The 21352-nt window shown below is 36.3% G+C and overlaps 1 protein-coding gene across 17 annotated transcripts in view; it reads right to left on the bottom strand.

Annotated features, from left to right (window-relative positions):
* Dph6 (diphthamine biosynthesis 6) overlaps positions 1 to 21352 on the bottom strand; it is a 415070-nt gene that overhangs the window by 314294 nt on the left and 79424 nt on the right. For all 17 annotated transcript variants that reach the window (XR_013438851.1, XR_013438852.1, XR_013438858.1 and 14 more), the window contains one exon: positions 3227 to 3300. Coding sequence is in view for 8 of the 17 variants with exons in the window: in XM_078049870.1 (XP_077905996.1) it covers positions 3227 to 3300 (74 nt within the window). In the remaining 9 variants the exon portion in view is untranslated. The remainder of the gene's footprint in view (positions 1 to 3226; positions 3301 to 21352) is intronic.

Below are 21352 nucleotides of genomic sequence, written 5' to 3'. Positions count from 1 at the left end.
CATGCATAAAACTCAACTCAAAGTGGATCAAGGATCTAGGAATTAAACCAGAAACCCTGCACCTAATAGAAGAAAAAGTAGGCGTAAATCTTCATCATGTCAGATTAGGCCCCAACTTCCTTAATAAGACTCCTATACTGAAAGAAATAAAATCCAGAATCAATAAATGGGATGGATTAAAACAGAAAAGCTTCTTAGCAAAAGATACAATCTGTGAGGTGAACAGAGTGCCTATAGAATGGGAGCAAATTTTTACCACATGTACATCAGACAGAGCACTAATCTTTGGGATATATAAAGAACTCAAAAATCTTAACACTGAAAAAACAAATAACCCAGTCAATAAATTGGCTACGGAACTGAACAGATACTTCACAGAGAATAATATACAATCAATCAATAAATACATGAAAAAATATTCAACATCTCTAGCAATCAGAGAAATGCAAATCAAAACTACTCTAAGATTTTATCTCTCTCCAGTCAGAATGGCAGCTATTAAGAATACAAGCAACAATAAGTGTTGGTGAGGATGTGGAGAAAAAGGAACACTCAACATTGCTGGTGGAACTGCAAATTGATGCAGCCAATATGGAAAGCAGTACAGAGACTCTTTGGAAAACTTGGAATGGAACCACCATTTGACCCATCTATCCCACTCCTTGGTTTAGACCCAAAGCACTTAAAAGCAGCATACTATTGTGATGTAGCCACATCAGTGTTTATAGCTGCACAATTCAGGACAGGTAAATTGCGGAACCAACCTAGATACCTTTTAGTAGAGAATGGATACAGAAAATGTGGTAAATGAATTATTATTTAGCATTTAAAGAGAATAAAATCATGGCGTTTGCAGGTAAATGGATGGAGTTGGAGAATATTATGCTAAGAGAAGTAAGCCAATTCCCAAAAACCAAATGCCCAATGTTTTCTCTGCTCCGAGGATGCTGATCCATAATGGGGATGAGGGTGCATAGGAGGAATGGATGAAATTTAGATAGGGCAAAGGGGAGTAAGTGGAAGGGAGGTGGCATGGGTGTAGGAAAGACGGTAGAATGAAATGGACAACATTATCCAAATATATGTATGAATACATGAATGGTGTGATTCTACTTTGTGTACAACCATAGACATGAAAACTTGTGCTATATATTATGTGTACTATGAATTAAATGCATTCTACTATCATGTATAACAAATTAGAATAATTAAATAAATTTTTAAAAAGATATAAAAAGAAAATAAGCTGATGTAACACAAATTATAAATTGTAAATAAAGTAATTAAAAACAGAATGTATAGATCAATGGTCTCCCAGATACACCACATTAAAATTTTTGAGGTTAAAATTACTGCAGAAATGCTTCATGATATAAAATATGGTCATAAACCATGTGTTGAAGTATACTTGAACTATGTTTTGAGAAAGTCTTGCCCTCAATCATGGGTCATTCATGTGTGTGTGTGTGTCGGAGTGTGTGTATGCAGCTTCCTAATCAGGTACACATTTTAATTTGTTTTCTAACTTTTGGAGATGTCAACCCTATAACTACTAACTCATGTTATGTTTGAACTTACTAATAACATTAATTTGTAAACTAAGTAATTCTCAAGAGAAAATGTCATGAAATTGCAGTGAATAATATTTCTAACTTATGGCTTAAGGAATACGTGATCCATTTTCATCTGTAGATCAGCGTTCTCAAATGCAAGCATACAGAACTTTAAGAAAAACACTCTCAAAATTCTGGAGAATATTTGACATCTTCCTCCACCTCCACCCTACAATGCCCAGAGATCCTGAAATACTCCTAAAATAGAGATCATCATATGCTTTCCCCACATTTACTTTAACATTTTTCATTTTTAACCTTCATTTTTAGCCTGAAATTCGAAATCAAATAAAAATAAACTTTAAATGTTTAAGCCTATCAGTATACATGTTTTTAATGAAACAATATGAATGTTTGTAAAACTTAAAAACTACTACACAATATAGTCTGTATCTTACGTCTATTTATCCTTTTGAATGGTATAGTAATTTATTTCAAATCAAGACTCTCAAATACTGGAGTACACATTTTCTTTTTTGCTAATATAATTATCCATAAAGACTATAATTTTTTTTTACAAAACCAACATTAAATAATTAAAAAATAGTAAAATTTACCCTTATGTTTTAGTAGTGCTACATCCCTTGGAGGGAGACTGAGTAACCTGCAGGAGAGCAACAATTTAAAAATGTGTTGAAATCAGCATGAATTCATATGTAGGTATTTCAATCACATGAATATTTTTGGCTAAGAACTAAATTCTATAGAGCAAAAAGAAGGAGATTCTTCAGTAAGCATTTTTTTTTCTTTAAAATGTACTGCATTTCTTTTATTTGCTCCTGATTTTTATTACAAATGATGGTAAAGTAAAAGAGATGAAGGGCTGGGGTTGTGGCTCAGAGGCAGAGCGCTCGCCTACCATGCATGAGGCACTGGGTTTGATCCTTAACACCACATAAAAATAAAATAAAGTTACTGTGTCCACCTATAACTAAAAAATATATATTTAAAAAAAGAGATGAAATAGGTATACTAAATCAAGGAGGAAAACTTCAAGATAGTGTCTACCACTTAAAATATCTGTCGCAGGAATGGGGATGTATCTTAGTGGTAGTGTGCTTAGTTATCATGTCCAACGAAAACCCTGGTTTTGATTCCCAGCACCACAAAAAACAAACAAACAGCAGCAACAACAACAACAAAACACTTAAAATCTATCTAAATTTTTAATTATAAATTATTTAGGAACTGAGGCTGAGGTGGTGGCTCAGTGATAGAGCACTTGCCTAGCATTTGTAACGCCCTGGATTCAATCCTCAACGCCACATAAAAATAAATAAAATAAAAACTACAACTAAAAAATAAATATTAAAAAAAATTATTTAGGAACAGAAAAAGGTAAATCTGACTTTGTAAATGTACACACTTATTCCACAGGGGATATATAATGTATTTATAATTTGGATATGATTATTCTATTATTTTGATTATTATTAGATATAATTATTCTATTTTTTTGTGTCTTTTTTTTTTTTGTGGTGCTAAGGATTGAACCCAGGGCCTTCTACATGATTAAGCACATGCGCTACCACTGAGCTATACTCCTAGTCCCTCAATCACATTCTTAAAATACAAATACTTTAAAACTATAGGACAAAATAATGTTTTCTTACACATTTTGTACTCGAGCATGCTGATAATCAGAAAGTATAGCACCTACTGATATCCCATCTACTTCTTCTTTTTCCTGAAAATAAAGAAAAAAAGAATTTAAAGGCTCCACATCATGCTTTGAAAATTATAAATAAATAGTATCACCTAGGAAACTACCTTTTTAAAAAATTTTATTAATTCTTTTATATATGACAGTAGAATACATTACAATTCATATTATACATATAGAGCACAATTTTTCACATCTCTGATTGTATACAAAGTATATTCACACCAATTCATGTCTTCATACATGTACTTTGGATAATGATGTCCATCCCATTCCACTATTATTTCTAACCCCATGCCTCCTCCCTTCCCCTCCCAACCCTCTGCCCCATCTAGAGTTCCTCTATTTCTCCCATGTTCCCCCTCCCTACCCCACTATGAATCAGCCTCCTTATATCAGAGAAAACATTCAGCATTTGTTTTTTTGAGATTGGCTAACTTCACTTAGCATTATCTCCCCTAACTAGGAAACCACGTTTGAAGAAGAGAAATTTCCTGAAAGTAAAATCCACATTCAGAAAAAAAAAAATGCATAGATATGTTTAAATCCACTTTGCTGCTATAGGAAAAATAATAAACTAGAGATCCCTTTCCATGGTAGAAAGTAAAAATTCAGAGAACACTTACAAAATATCTTTACACATATATTTAAAGTACTAATATTTGATAAAAACTTTTGAAAATTTTCTATTTAAAAACCATATTTTCCCAGGTTGAGTAACTTTCTTCCCCTTCCCCTCCCCCTCCCCCTCCTCCCCCTCCTCCTCCCCCTCCTCCTCCTCCTCCTTCTTCTTTTTTAAAGTAAGCAATAGCACAGATGATACAACATAATGATCTTTATCTGTTATCTTAAAAGAAAAAAAAATTGACGTAGGAGCATCCAGAAAGCAAGAGCTAGAGATAGTATATAAAGAATTCTATCATGGGATGGAAACAATGACTTATTATCAATATAGTTACAAACAAGAATATCTAGCAGTATAAACCAGCACATTCTCACAGGGACAAAGATAGAGATACACTCTGTCTACCAAACGCATTAATGAGCTGAAGAAGAATGTAAATTCGAGTATGATCAAATTTGCAGATGATACAACACTAGGATGGACTAAAAAAGAAAAGAAGATCAATCAAGTACACAGATGGATATGGACAACTGGGGATGTGGAAGGACAGGTCTAAGGTGAGATTTAATGTAAAGAAATATAAGATAATACACTGAGGGAAGAACACAACATAGGTTTAAACTAGGGAACTCTTATCTATAAAACAGACCTGAAGAAAGTGACTAGGGTTGTAATTACTAATAACAAGCCAAATAGGAATTCTCTGAACAGACCTAAAAGAAATCCATCCTACCATATGGATATACATAAGAAACTACTTCAGAGATGACTTCATTATTAATACTGTTTTACCAAACAAGGTAACCTAGAAAGAGAAACAATAGCATTTTCAAAAGAAATAAAAGTTTTATATATATATATATATATATATATATATATATATATATATATATATATACATACTTCTATACATACTAAAATAACCCTGAAACATAACTTAATAACCCCATGTATCTTATAAAATCCCGTAATAAATAAACAAAAACGCACAACAGGAATTTCTCATGTCTTTGGAGATAGTCAATTTAAAATTTCCCTTCCAAAATGAATACCGGACCAAACTGCTCCAAAATAAAATAATTATTTCTATCAGATAAAGTTTCAGAAAAAGAGCTATTTTTGTTTTTTTCTATTTCAGCAACTTTGTGAGAACACTTGCTTATAACAGTTTTCTAACTTGCCTAGTCATTTTCTTTTCATAAAAGTCATTCATTGTATTCACTGGAAAAAAGTCAAGACATAGTATTTCTTATTAATTGCAAATATAGCACAGATCATAGAATAGTGAAGTTATAACAAGAGGAAAATTTCAGTTATATCCCTATTCCATTTATTTGTTTATCTGAAGTTCTTCCCCCAAGAAAATATGAGGTACAGAATGTTATATACATATGGACATTTGTGTATTTTTCTGTAAAGCATGGAAACAAAGACTAGAGCCACTATTGTTTTTCCTTCTAACTATCAAACCATTATTATAATAATTGAAATTTGTTATCCATTTACTATGTACTGTTCTGCTATGGTTCTCATTTAAAAATCAATATAACCCAAAAACATCTATTTAATTTCTTCTTAATATAGCTTCATTTTCTGGAATTCTTTTCTACTTGCATCCTTTTATTTTTTAATTTAGTAACACCTAATAATTCAGCTTCAGAATCATATCTGGCTGAATTCTGACTTCTTAACACAAAACCTACATAAATATTATTAGTTGTGTTTGTTCAACAATTGTAATGAATACTACACAATAGAAATCTGACTCTATAAACTGTGAGTTTTGAATAAGTTACTTAATCTGTTTCAGAGTCTTCATCTGTAAAGTCAAGATAGTAACAATTCCTGTTTTCTAGGATTACTATGAAGATTAAAATAATCTGGAAAAATAACAGTGTCTAGAACCCAAAGAGGGCTCAATAATTTTTTAAAATTTCATTATCATAATCTCTATTATTCCTACAACTTCTATAAATACTTGTATTACTATTTCTACTACTACTGACTACTACTATTACTACTACTACTACTAGTATTGGTACTACCATGGGATGAAGACTTAACCCTTTCATTCGACTGACAAAACCCTTCATTCTTGGGCTTTAACATTCTTGCTCATTGTTGTAATTCAATACTAGCCTACTAACCCTTGACACTCAACTATGGTTGCAACAAACTTTTTGAACATAGTAAGTCCTCAAATATTCAGGAATCATCATGACTTCTACTGAATATCTTCATCATTCTGAATATAACTACAAACTTCAAAGAAAGGTAAAATAGACCCTTAAGAGATAAAGATCTATCATATAGTCAGTCCTCTCTGGATTAGTCTGTATTAGTCTTCCCTAAACCATACCTGATACCACGTGGGGGAAAAAGTCAGTAACTTAATAACAGAGGCAAAATGACAGAAATGGATGTGTCAGGAGAAGAAAAAGGAAATGTTCTCAGATTAAAAAATATCATACTGAGACAGTATAAAATTATAACCAAATAAATCGTCTTGTGCCCATAGCTGAAATAAGTGTGCTTCAGGAAATAGTTAACATAATAAGACTCTTGGACCCAGAAGTTGAGGCACATTCAAACTAACTTCCCATGATCCAATTCTATGTCCCTCAAGTAATATAAAGACTACAATGTAGGCTGCCTTGTTACTTTCTACCCCCCAAAATTTATGCTATGTTATTCTATCAGCACAGCTTTCACAAAAAAAAAATCAGAGACTCTAGAGTTTAATACATATTAAATAATATTCTTGTCATCAGGATAACTAAATGATATTCTGCCAATTGAAGGAGTAGGAAATAAAAACAAAAAATAATGATGTCAGTCAGAGAAAAGGTAGAGACAAAGACTGGACCCTAAATGGCCTGGCACATTGCTAAGCCACACTAGCCTCAGATACTAGTGGAAACTATTAGGCTTATAGCATTATTACTATGAAGGATGGATGTATAAATACAACTAAGGAAATCAAGTCAGCAATAGCATCAGTGAGTAATAGAAATAGCAGTGCAAAATATCTCTAAATATATTAGTATATAATAAACATATTATATTAGTTAATGCTCAACAATGCTCCCTGAAGTAGATTATCATTATCTTTCTCATTTTGTAAATAAGGAACATTAAGAGATAGATCCCTACAAAGTTAGCCATGAGCATATGTGAAAAATAGATATCACAGGCTCATTTGTAGCTTCAATCATTCCCCACAACCCTAATCTTTGTCAGTGTGAAAGAGGCCTGTGAGATTCTTGGGAAGCTAGTCCAGGAAGCTATCTTACCTACACTGAGAATCCTAGCGGAGAGGACACAAACACATATTCAACAACCTAAAAAAACATAACTTCATTATAACCACTATTTCCACACTAATCAAAAGGATACTTACACCAAGAATTTATTCAGAAAGAATCAATATATGAACACAAAACAATTAAAAATCTAAGGGCTAAATACAGAGGATCAAACATGATTCCTGCAATATATTTTAAATTGTTAATGGGAAAGAAAAATTACAGCAATTTCTTCTGTAATTAGCCTGTATGTACCGCAATTACGGGACAAACAGTTAGTTTTATGTATGTATGCACATACATGTAGAGCATACAGGTATGATAAGTCCAGCCTTTGGTCTTTTAAAGAAAATAAAAGAAATTTTTAATTATAGTGAATTTTTCTTTGGTTTTTTGTTTAATAAGAAGAGAAAGAACAAACTGCTTCTGAAAGAACACATAGCATGATACTAATAGGATTGGGTGATGAATAAAGGAAAGTGATAAAGACTTCTACTTTTTACTTTATACACTTCTGTGTTTCTTGAATTTTTCTGTAAAAATATGTAACAGAGAGGCCTGGCCCAGATCCACCCACACCAGCCTGCATAGGACCAAGGCTCAGAGTAGGCCCGGGTCCATCCTGCAACTGCAGGCACCCACAGGAGCCCAGCCTCTGGCACAGGACCACCCATTCAGATCAGCAGACTACCCCAGGAGGTAAGGTCCTGACCAGATCTGCCCTCACCAACTTCTGCACAATCCAGGTCCAGAGTTGCTCCGAGTTCGTCCCCTCCCAACCTGGGAGCCCAAGCCTAACACACTTCCATCTTGGGACACGGCAGTCATTGCCATACCTACCCCACATAGTAGCCCCTACCTTTTTGACAATAGGCAGGACCTAGAAGCAGCTGCATCTCAGAACAGGCATCCCAAAGACACTGTAAGGCCCACCCTTCCAGATCAATCTCTGTAAGACATTGCATCAATCTTGGGGCACCTCCACAATTATCTCAAGTTACCTTGGCTATTGCCGCTACCACCTTTAAAGTTGCAGTAACATACATTGAGGGACACAAGTAGGGTCTAGAAGCCCAACACCAAGGTGAGGTACAGACAATCTGCATGGATACTACAAGAATACAGGGTAGAAACCATAATATCTCAGATCCACACTGTAAAAAAGCAAGAAACATAGACAACATGAAAAAACAAGGGATAAAAGTGACCCCCAAAAACCAGGATACTACAATAACAAAAACCATGGACATCAAAGTTGATGAAATGTCAGAGAACGAGTTCAGAAGGTTCATAATTAAAATTATCTGTGAATTAAAGAATGACCTAAATGAGCAAATGCAGGCAAAAATTGAGTACTCCAACAAAGAGATAAGAGAGCAAATACAAGTAGCAAAAGATTACTTCAAGAAAGGGACTCTGAAAAAAACACCAGTCAGAAATCCTTGAGAAGAAAAAAACAATAAAACAAATTAAAAACTCAACAGAAAGTATAACCAACAGACTAGATCACTTGGAAGAAAAAACATCTAATAATGAAGACAAAGTACACAATCAGGAAAATAAAGTTGATCACACAGTGAAGATAGTAAGAAACCATGAAGAGAAGAAGAATTATGGGACAGCATCCAAGGATAATGGGACAGCATCAAGAGACCGAATCTAAGAGTTACTGGGATAGAGAAAAGCTCAGAGTTTCAAGCCAAAGGAATGCATAATTTCTTCAATGAGATAATAGCAGAAAATTTCCCAAGCATGAAGAACGAATTGGAAAACCAAATACAAGAGGCTTACAAGATACCACATGTACAAAATTACAACAGATCTACACCAGGCACATTATAATGAAAATGCCTAACACTGAGAATAAGGATAGAATCTTAAAAGTCATAAGAGAGAGGAATCAGATCACATATAGGGGGAGACCAATTCATATCTCAGCAGATTTTGAACCCAGACCCTCAAAGCCAGGAGATCATGAAACAACATATACCAATCTCTGAAAGAAAATGGATGCCAATCAAGAATCTTTTACCTAGCAAAATTAAGCTTTAGATTGGATGATGAAATAAAAATCTTCCATGATAATAAAAGTCAAAAGAATTTATAACTAGAAAGCCTGAACTACAGAACATTCTCGGCAAAATATTCCACGAAGAGGAAATGAAAAATAATGATGAATATCAGCAATGGGAGGTATTCCATTAAAGGAAAAAATAATCAGAGGAGAAACCAAGTCAAGTTAAATACCAAAAATATATAAAAATGGCTGGGAATACAAATCAAGTCTCAATAATATACTTGAATGTTAATGGTCTAAAGTCACCAATCAAAAGACATAGACTAGCAGATTGGATTTAAAAAAAAAAAAAAAGATCCAACATTATGCTGCCCTCAAGAGACTCACCTCACCTCATAGGAAAAGATATCCACATACTGAAGGTGAAGGGTTAGGAAAAAATCATACTCCTTACAGGGACTGTGGAAGCAAGCAGAGGCTTCCATCCTCCTATCAAATAAAGTAGACTTCAAGCTAAAGCTAATCAAAAGGGATAAAGAAGGACACTACATACTGCTCAAGGGAACCATACACCAACAAGACTTAACAATTATAAATATATATGCCCTAAATAATGGAGCATCTACATTCATCAAACAAATCTTCTCATGTGATTTTAACACATCTCTTTCACCACTGGATTGAACTTCCAAATAAAATTGAACAAAGAAACTATAGAACTCAATAATACAATCAATAACTTAGACTTAACTGACATATATAGAATATTTCATCCTTCAATGAGAAAATATACTTTCTTCTAAGCAGCACATGGACGCTTCTCTATAATAGACCATATACTATGCCACAAAGCAACACTTAGCAAATATAAAAAAGTAGAAATACTACCCTGCATTCTATCATATCATAATGGAATGAAACTAGAAACCAATGACAAAATAAGAAACAAAAGCTACTCCAATACCTGGAGACTAAATAATATGATACTGAATGAACAAGGGCTTGCAAAAGATATCAAGGAGGAGATTTTAAAAAATTTAGAGGTGAATGAGAACACAGATACAACTTATTGAAATCTCTGGGAAACAATGAAGGCATTCCACTGAGTTTCATTCCTTAAAAGAAGAAAATGTCAACAAATAAATGACCTAATATTACTCTTAAACCCTACAAAAAGAACAAATCAATACCAAAAGCAGTAGAAGACAGGAAATAATCAAAATTAGAGCTGAAATCAGTGAAATTGAAACAAAAAAATTGAAAAAATTGACAGAACAAAAAGTTGGTTCTTTGAAAAAATAAATAAAATTGACAAACCCTTAGCCCTTGCTAACGAAAAGAAGGAGAGACAAAACTTAAATTTGTAACATCCGTAATGAAAAAGGAAATATCACAATGGACACTACAGAAATATAGAAGAGGGGATCCAACATGGCGGCCGGCGAGGAAGCAGCGATTCCAATGTCTCCACTTTAATGGGATAAGAAAGACCCACTGGAACAGCTGCAGCCTACCTACCGAGGAACTTCTAGCAAAATTCCCTTAAGAGGAGAGCTGCCGTGAACTGGTAGGTTTATTGGTAGTGACAGTTTGTCTCAGAGAAGTGGATCTTGGCCGGCCACGCGGGCACAGAGGTCTAGTCCCGCAGCCATCAGCTACTCCTGCAAGCGGCTCCCCCGGGAGGCCCAGCTCTCGCTCTGTGAGCAGGCGCCCCACCTGCCCGGTTCTTAACCACCCAGCCGCAGCTACCCGGCTCTACAGACGGCCCCGTGGCGGGTACAAAAGTCAAGTCCTGCAGCCAGCAGCCACTTTTGCAAGCGGCCAGCACCCGGAGCGGCTTGCCCCGCCCCACCCGAACCAGCAGTCAGCTTCCGCCATCCGTGTTCTCACGGGAGGCCCAGCTCTCCCTCTTCGAGCAGCCGCCCCACCCACCCGGTTCTTAACCACCCAGCCGCAGCTACCCGCCTCTACAGACGGCCCAGCGGCGGGTGCAAAAGTTAAGTCCTGCAGCCAGCAGCCGCTTTTGCAAGCGGCCAGCACCCAGAGCGGCTTGCCCGGCCCCACCCGAACCGGCAGTCGGCCTCTGCCATCCAGGCTCTCACGGGAGGCCTAGCTCTTGCTCTGCGAGTGGCTGCCCCACCTGCCCGGTTCTTAACCACGTGGCCGCAGCTACCCGGCTCTACAGGTGGCCCCGCTGCGGGTGCAGAAGTCAAGTCCTGCAGCCAGCAGCCGCTTTTGCAAGCGGCCGGCACCCGGAGCGGCTTGGCCCGCCCTGCCCGAACCAGCAGACAGCCCCGCCAACCGGGCTCTCACAGGAGGCCCGTGAGCGGCCGCCACACCCACCCTGCAAGTGGCTGCCACAACAGCCTGGCCATTAACCAAGCAGCCGCAACTGCCCGGCTCTACAGGTGGCCCCCCCGGTGGGCGCAGAGGTCCAATCCCGCAGCCACAAGCAGCTTCTGAAAGCGGCGGTGGCCTGGAGCGGAATGGCAGCCCAAACCGGCAGATGCCCCCGCCATCCCGGCTCTCCCGGGAGGCCCTGCTCTCACTCTGCGAACAGCCACACCACCTGCCCGGATCTTAGCCACGCAAACGCAGCTGCCCCGCTCTTCAGGCGGCCCCCAGCGGCCCAACTCAGCTAGAAGGGTCCCCGCATGGCCCAGCACATGGCCATGCCCTCCGGGCTCTGCTAACAGCCCCGCCCACCTGGCGAACAACCGGGACACTTCAAAATCTCTTCGTGGGTGTGACCGTAAGGACCAAAGGACTCTCGACCCACAACCCCCCCTACTGCCAGAGTCAGGCAGACCTGAGACCCACCAGTGGAACAGGCCTAGAGGCCTGCCAGCATGGTAGACACGTCACTCCAATTGGAGTAGGGGTAGAGCAGAGCAGCCGCCCGCATCCGGATCAGGCCCAACGACCCCGAGGGGGTGGTAGTCACGTTACCACAATTGGAGTGGGGGGCAGAACAGAGCCGCCACCCGCACCCGCAGGGTGGGCAGACCTTCGAACAACCGGCAGAGCAGGCCTAGCAGCCTGCCAGCGCGGTACACAGATCACCCCAATTAGAGGAGGAGCACAGCCACTACCCGCCCTGCAAGGGAGATTTTTCAACTATACAAGAGCAATATAAATAATTAGGAGGAAAATTTCAAAAACAAGCAGAAAGAAACGCGAGCAGTATGAAAAGACAAGGAAAGAAAGGACCACAAACAACGCAGGTCAACTCAACTTTAGAAGAGGTAATAGCTGCAAAAGAGGGAATGTCAGAGAGAGAGTTTAGGATATACATGCTACAGATGATCTGGAGTCTCAAGGAAGACATGCGACAGCAAAATCAGACAATGAAAGATCACATTGACAAGGAACTACATAAACAAATCCAGGAAGTAAAAGATCAATTTCACAGAGAGATAGAGGTAATAAAAAACAAACAAACAGAAATCCTAGAAATGCAGGAAGCAATAAACCAACTTTAAAACTCAATTGAGAATACTACCAGCAGAGTAGATCACTTAGAAGATAGAACATCAGACAATGAAGACAAAGTATTTCAACTTGAAAAGAACATAGACAGCTCAGCAAGACTGCTAAGAAACCATGAGCAGAACATCCAGGAATTATGGGATAACGTTAAAAGACAAAACTTAAGAGTCATTGGGATACAGGAAGGCACAGAGCTCCAAACCAAAGGAATAAACAATCTATTCAGTGAAATAATACGAGAAAACTTCCCAGACTTGAAGAATGAGACAGAATCCCAAATCCTAGAAGCCTACAGGACGCCGAATGTGCAAAATCATAAGAGATCCACACCTAGACACATTATAATGAAGATGTCCAACATACATTATAAGGAGAGAATTTTAAAAGCTACAAGAGTAAGGAAGCAGATTACATTTAGGGGTAAACCAATCAAGATAACAGCTGATCTCTCAACACAGACTCTGAAAGCTAGAAGATCCTGGAATAACATATTTCAAACACTGAAAGAAAATGGGTTCCAACCAAGAATCGTGTATCCAGCGAAATTAAGCTTCAGGATGGAAGATGAAATTAAAACCTTCCACGATAAACAAAAGTTAAAAGAATTCGCAGCTAGAAAACCATCTCTTCAAAAAATCCTTGGCAAAACATTACAGGAAGAGGAAATGGAAAATAACATTGAAAACCAACAGTGGGAGCTAGGACAGTAAAGGGGGGAAAGTAATCAAAGAGGAAAACAAATCAGGTTTAGTAACATTAATAAACAAATATGGCTGGAAGAACAAACCATATCTCAATAATAACCCTAAATGTTAATGGCTTAAACTCACCAGTTAAGAGACACAGGCTAGTAGAATGGATCACAAAACAAGACCCAACAATATGCTGCCTACAGGAGACACATCTTATAGAAAAAGATATACATAGACTGAAAGTGAAAGGTTGGGAAAAATCATACCATTCATATGGACTGCGGAAACAAGCAGGAGTGTCCATACTCATATCTAATAAAATACATTTCAAGCCAAAGTTAATCAAAAGGGATAAAGAAGGACACGTCATCCTGCTCAAGGGAACCATACAACAACAAGACATAACAATCATAAATATATATGCTCCAAATAATGGTGCAGCTATGTTCATCAAGCAAACTCTTCTCAAGTTCAAGAGTCTAATAGATCACCATACAATAATCATGGGAGACTTCAACACACCTCTCTCACCACTGGACAGATCTTCCAAACAAAAGTTAAATAAGGAAACTATAGAACTCAATAACACAATTAATAACCTAGACTTAATTGACATATATAGACTATACCAACCAACATCAAGTAGCTACACTTTTTTCTCAGCAGCACATGGAACCTTCTCAAAAATAGACCATATATTATGTCACAGGGCAACTCTTAGACAATATAAAGGAGTAGAGATAATACCATGCATCTTATCTGATCATAATGGAATGAAACTGAAAATCAATGATAAAAGAAGTAAGGAAAAATCAAGCATCACTTGGAGAATGAACAATAGGTTACTGAATGATCAATGGGTTTTAGAAGACATCAAGGAGGAAATTAAAAACTTCTTAGAGTTAAATGAAAACACAGACACAACATATCGAAATCTATGGGACACATTGAAAGAAGTTCTAAGAGGAAAATTCATTGCTTGGAGTTCATTCCTTAAAAAAAGAAAAAACCAACAAATAAACGATCTCATACTTCATCTCAAAATCCTAGAAAAAGAAGAGCAAAACAACAGCAAAAGAAGTAGAAGGCAAGAAATAATTAAAATCAGAGCTGAAATTAATGAAATCAAAACAAAAGAAACAATTGAAAAAATTGACAAAACTAAAAGTTGGTTCTTTGAAAAAATAAATAAAAACGACAGACCCTTAGCCATGCTAATGAAGAGAAGAAGAGAGAGAACCCAAATTACTAGCATATGGGATGAAAAAGGTAATATCACAACAGACACTTCAGAAATACAGAACATAATCAGAAATTATTTTGAATCCTTATACTCCAACAAAATAGAAGGCAGTAAAGGCATAGATAAATTTCTTAAGTCTTATGATCTGCCCAGATTGAGTCAGGAGGATATACACAACCTAAACAGACCAATAACAATAGAGGAAATAGAAGAAACCATCAAAAGACTACCAACTAAGAAAAGCCCAGGACCGGATGGGTATACAGCAGAGTTTTACAAAACCTTTAAAGAGGAACTAACACCAATACTTTTCAAACTATTTCAAGAAATAGAAAAAGAGAGAGAACTTCCAAATTCATTCTATGAGGCCAATATCACTCTGATCCCTAAACCAGACAAAGACACTTCAAAGAAAGAAAACTACAGACCAATATCTCTAATGAACCTTGACACAAAAATCCTCAATAAAATTCTGGCGAATCGGATTCAAAAACATATCAAAAAAATCATACACTATGATCAAGTAGGATTCATCCCTGGGATGCAAGGCTGGTTCAATATACAGAAATCAATAAATGTTATTCACCACATCAATAGACTTAAAAATAAGAACCATATGATCATCTCGATAGATGCAGAAAAAGCATTCAACAAAGTACAGCATCCCTTTATGTTCAAAACTCTAGAAAAATTAGGGATAACAGGATCATACCTCAACATTGTAAAAGCAATCTATGATAAGCCACAGGCCAGCATCATTCTGAATGGAGAAAAATTGAAGGCATTCCCTCTAAGATCTGGTACAAGACAGGGATGCCCTCTCTCACCACTTCTGTTCAACATAGTCCTCGAAACACTGGCCAGAGCAATTAGACAGACGAAAGAAATTAAAGGCATAAAAATAGGAAAAGAAGAACTTAAATTATCACTATTTGCAGATGACATGATTCTATACCTAGCAGACCCAAAAGGGTCTACAAAGAAACTATTAGAGCTAATAAATGAATTCAGCAAAGTGGCAGGATATAAGATCAACACGCATAAATCAAATGCATTCTGTATATCAGCGACAAATCCTCTGAAATGGAAATGAGGACAACTACTCCATTCACAATATCCCCCCAAAAAATAAAATACTTGGGAGTCAACCTAACAAAAGAGGTGAAAGACTTATACAATGAAAACTACAGAACCCTAAAGAAAGAGATAGAAGAAGACCTTAGAAGATGGAAAAATATACCCTGTTCATGGATAGGCCGAACTAACATCATCAAAATGTCGATATTACCAAAAGTTCTCTATAAGTTCAATGCAATGCCAATCAAAATCCCAACAGCATTTCTTGTAGAAATAGATAAAACAATCATGAAATTCATATGGAATAATAAAAGACCCAGAATAGCAAAAACAATGCTAAGCAGGAAGTGTGAATCAGGTGGGATAGCGATACCAGACTTCAAACTATACTACAGAGCAAAAGTAACAAAAACAGCATGGTACTGGTACCAAACAGGTGGGTGGACCAATGGTACAGAATAGAGGACACAGAAACCAATCCACAAAACTACAACTATCTTATATTTGATAAAGGGCCTAAAAGCATGCAATGGAGGAAGGATAGCATCTTCAACAAATGGTGCTGGGAAAACTGGAAATCCATTTGCATCAAAATGAAACTGAATCCCTTTCTCTCGCCATGCACAAAAGTTAACTCAACATGGATCAAGGAGCTTGATATCAAATCAGAGACATGGCGTCTGATAGAAGAAAAAGATGGCTATGATCTACATTCCGTGGGGTCGGGCTCCAAATTCCTCAATAGGACACCCATAGCGCAAGAGTTAACAACTAGAATTAACAAATGGGACTTACTCAAACTAAAAAGTTTTTTCTCAGCAAAAGAAACAATAAGAGAGGTAAATAGGGAGCCTACATCCTGGGAACAAATCTTTACTCCTCATACTTCAGATAGAGCCCTAATATCCAGAGTATACAAAGAACTCAAAAAATTAGACAGAAAGACAACAAATAACCTAATCAACAAATGGGCCAAGGACCTGAACAGACACTTCTCAGAGGAGGACATACAATCAATCAATACGTACATGAAAAAATGCTCAACATCGCTAGCAGTCAGAGAAATGCAAATCATAACCACCCTAAGATACCATATCACTCCAGTAAGATTGGCAGCCATTATGAAGTCAAATAACAACAAGTGCTGGCGAGGATGTGGGGAAAAGGGTACACTGGTTCATTGTTGGTGGGACTGCAAATTAGTGCAGCCAATTTGGAAAGCAGTATGGAGATTTCTTGGAAAGCTGGGAATGGATCCACCATTTGACCCAGCTATTCCCCTTCTCGGTCTATTCCCCAAAGACCTAATAAGAGCATGCTACAGGGACACTGCTACATCGATGTTCATAGCAGCACAATTCACAATAGCAAGATTGTGGAACCAACCTAGATGCCCTGCAATAGATGAATGGATAAAAAAAATGTGGCATTTATACACAATGGAGTATTACTCTGCATTAAGAAATGACAAAATCATAGAATTTGGAGGGAAATGGATGGCATTAGAGCAGATTATGCTAAGTGAAGCTAGCCAATCCTTAAAAAACAAATGCCAAATGACTTCTTTGATATAAGGGGAGTAACTAAGGACAGAGTAGGGACGAAGAGCAGGAGAAGATTAACATTAATAGGGATGAGAGGGGGGAGGGAAAGGGAGAGAGAAGGGAAACTGCATGGAAAGGGAAGGTGATCCTCAGGGTTATACAAAATTACATACAAGAGGAAGTGAGGGGTAAGGGAAGAATAATACAAGTGGAAGAAATGTTTTACAGTAGAGGGGGTTGAGAGAGAAGAGGGGAGGAGAGGGGAGGGGAGGGGCCGGGGGATAGTAGAGAATAGGATAGAGAGCAGAATTCATCAGACACTAGAATGGCAATATGTAAATCAATGGAAATGTAATTGATGTAACTGATGTGATTCAGCAATCTGTATACGGGGTAAAATGGGAGTTCATAACCCTTTTGAATCAAACTGTGAAATATATCAAGTTAGATGTAATGTTTTGAACGACCAACAACTAAAAAAAAAAAAAAGAAATATAGAAGATAATTAGAATTATTTTGAAAACTTGTACTCCAATAAATAGAAAATATATCGAAGGCATCAACAAATTTCTAGTCATATGATTTGCTCAAACTGAATCAGGATGATATATACAATTGAAACAGATCATGAAATTACAGTGTATTTGCTTAGTTAATTTCTTTAATGTCTATCTTCACCTTTATGAGGGTAGGTCTTTTGTTCTGTTCCTGTTATATTCTTAGCTTTAGAAACTAAAGCAGCATATACAATAAATATTCATTATTTAATAAAGTTCACTATGTAAAATTATAGTAATCCTATACTTCAACAATCATCTAAAATAAAATTAAGGCAAAAATACAAATAAAAATACCTCTATAAATATAGACATTTATTTCTTATCCCGCATGCTGTAACCTGGCAAGCAAAATTATTCATGTATTATTCAAAGAGTATAGAAAGCCCTACTGTGTGACAAGTTTAAGACCATATTAGGAAAGGGGAAACATATATGAAAATAGCACACTTAAGAGCCTTAAGAAATTAAAATCTAGAAGTGAAGGATTCAGGGAAATGGATAAATAAATAAATTAATTAAATGTATATAAGTTCATAAATAGATATAATGGGCAACAAAGGAAGATAATATTAGAAATTATTTTTTAAAATTATACTCCAAACATGAAAAAATTCAGATTATTGAATCTTTGTTCTCTACGAAAATAGATGCACAAGCTCCTACTATTGACTTCCTGCATCCTCCTTAATATATAGGATGACTGAATGAGATAATGCAGTGTTGGTGATAAGCATAGTGCTTTGCAAAAAGTTTCCAACAAAAATTTTTAGAGAAACAAATCTGGCTCTAATAAGAAAGAGAAAAAACTTATTACCTTACAAGTTTAAACATTCTTAATTTTCAATTTCGATTTGACAGCTGAGTGTATGGTTGTATCTTCCATGTTATGCAAATAATCAATAAGGCCATAATATACCATGGTATTATTCCAACCACAAAAAGAAATACAAACATGGACCTATTCATGACTGTTTATAACTAGTCCTAAAAACTTTTTAGACTACTCTCAAAACCTAAGTACTGAAGTATCAGGAACACACACAAAGGGATAGAATATGCATTTCTTATACAAAATGCACCTGATGCTGTGTTCTTATTCATACACAAAGTTTCACCATATCACAGCTAAAAGGCACTTCAGACAGAGACTGGGATGATGAAGGCATCCATCCATATGATAAGAGTGATAATTCCAAGTTTAGGAGGAAGATTTAAAGGTAGAAATCCAGACCCAAATTGAGACTCTGTGCATTCAATATTCACTTTTCTCAATCCGGAAATGCTGGCTCACAAAATCAACAAATAATTTGAAAACAAGCTGTCCTTTTATTGCAACTGAAAATGGGATCTTCTTATTCTAAAGATTAGAAGATATGCAGCTTGAAAGTATAGGAGACGTTATTTTCTTTGAAAAATGCCTCAGTTACCAGTATTATTCTGCTAATGAGTGACTGCCTGTTGAGAAAATAATTATCCACTGAATTTAAAGTGTTTTTCATCTGAAAGCATTCTAACATTTTAAATATGAACTATTCATTAAAGAAATGCACTTGCATTATATCTCTTAATGGAAATATTTGGATTTCTGGCAACGTGACATTATTAAATAAGAAACATTTGTGAATGCCAGTGATGTTCTATGACCTGGATAACTAAAAATTTATATGCCCAGTAAAGCATTAGATGTTTTCTTTAAACTTCCATTTCTGTATTTGGTAACATTATACACATTCAGACTAACAAAAGTACTACATAAATGAATACTATTTCAGATGAAATAATTCTGAAAGTGATCCTTAAAGTTTCAGAGTAAAATATCCAAGCATCTCACTAAAAATTTTGCTTAAGTGAACTTGTTAAAAAAGTATTTGTTTTTCTTAGCATCATCAAAAAATAAATAAATTCAATAAATGAGAAATTATCACCATCTGAAGTTCTCCCATAAATAGTGAGCTTATGGCAGAATATTAGGTCACTTAATTGCAGCATTATTATATCCCTTTGTGAGTTTTCTCAAATGGGGGAAAAGTTGTTAAGGCTAAAAATCAAATGATAAATAAATTGCAGAGGATTGAAATAATCTGCCAGTTATTCCCATTTAAAAAACTAACAATTACTGTACTCTTAAATCTCCATCTTAGTTCTAACAGCATGAAGTCAAATGAGACCAAACTCCATCTACAGAAGAAACTGAAAAGAAGTGTAGAACACAGTTGCTCTGTTTCCTTAAGTTCCCAAGGCATTCTTCTTGTTAAAAGGATTAGGTGGCATTTTGAACATTTCTATGGAATGCTTCGACATCAGCAATAAACAAATACATAAATAAACAAAGAATTAAATTGTTGCAAAGCAACACTCAGGATGAATTCATTTCTAAGCAGCCCAGTTTAGTAGCAAGTGTTTTATCTGTTTAAAAGCTACTTTCTAAATTTATTTTCTAAGATGCTGAGGAAATGTTCTTTGATTAGTTTAATGTAACTTTAAAATGTAATTTATATAAACAGGGTTATTCTGTTCTAAAACTTATACTTAAACTAGTACTATGAAGATAAAATAATTTATATAAAATTATTTTGTAGGAATATGACCAGACTGAAATGTACATATATATTACACAGGTTTCATAAAACTCAATTCCTTGAGGAATCTTCATTGGATATGAGTAAGTCTACTAGTCAAATTTGATCCTACTTCAATATTCACTTACTTAACCTGAACTTACCATTAAACTATCTGCAAAGTGCTATGCTTATCACCAACACTGTATTACCTCATTCAATCATCCCATAATTCTTCAAGGGAGATTTATCATCTTCATCTTATCATTTTAAAGATGAGGAAACTAAGGTCAAGAAAGTTTACATAACTTGTCCAAGGTCACTCACTAATAAATAAAATAATTAAACACAGGTGAAATTCTGCACTTGGAACTGTCATTGAGCTGTTTATTCATCTTCTGTGAGACACATAATGTCCCAGCACTTGCCTTATAGTGCTTCCTCAATCCTCTTTCAAGAGCTTTCAAGAGCTAAGTGTTTTTTTGTTTGTTTGTTTTTTTGGGGGGTGGGGAGTGGGGGGGGGTAGATGCAAAACTCTTCAATGGTCACATATCATTCAAAATAAGGTAAATTCCCCCTTTCCTCTTTGTTTTCATTTACTACTCTCACTCTCACTCCACTATAGGAACAAAAGAAGGCATCTGAGGAAGGTCTAAACTGAGGAGTTAAAGCTTGAACACAGTCATGAAGAACCAGACCTATTCTAATGGAACAAATCTGTTACTCCAGTGGGCGGATTTTCAAAGACTGTATGGCAAAGAACTGAAATAGCAAAAGGAGAAAATGAAACTGGCGAGAATGGAAGAAAAGTTAAGGCTCATAGAAAAGGGGCAGTAAGCAAGAAGATGAAACTAAAAGGCTAGGCCGAAGCAATAGCATAAACAGGATTGTATAACATAATTTTATAGATTACAGTAAAGAATTTAGATTATATTTTGATGAGGAAAAAGGAAAGGAAGACTGAGA

The sequence above is a fragment of the Ictidomys tridecemlineatus genome, chromosome 5 (assembly GCF_052094955.1).
Source record: "Ictidomys tridecemlineatus isolate mIctTri1 chromosome 5, mIctTri1.hap1, whole genome shotgun sequence".
NCBI lineage: Eukaryota > Metazoa > Chordata > Mammalia > Rodentia > Sciuridae > Ictidomys > Ictidomys tridecemlineatus.
The sequence above is the reverse complement of the archived record's forward strand: the minus strand, read 5'-3'. Positions and strand labels throughout refer to the sequence as shown.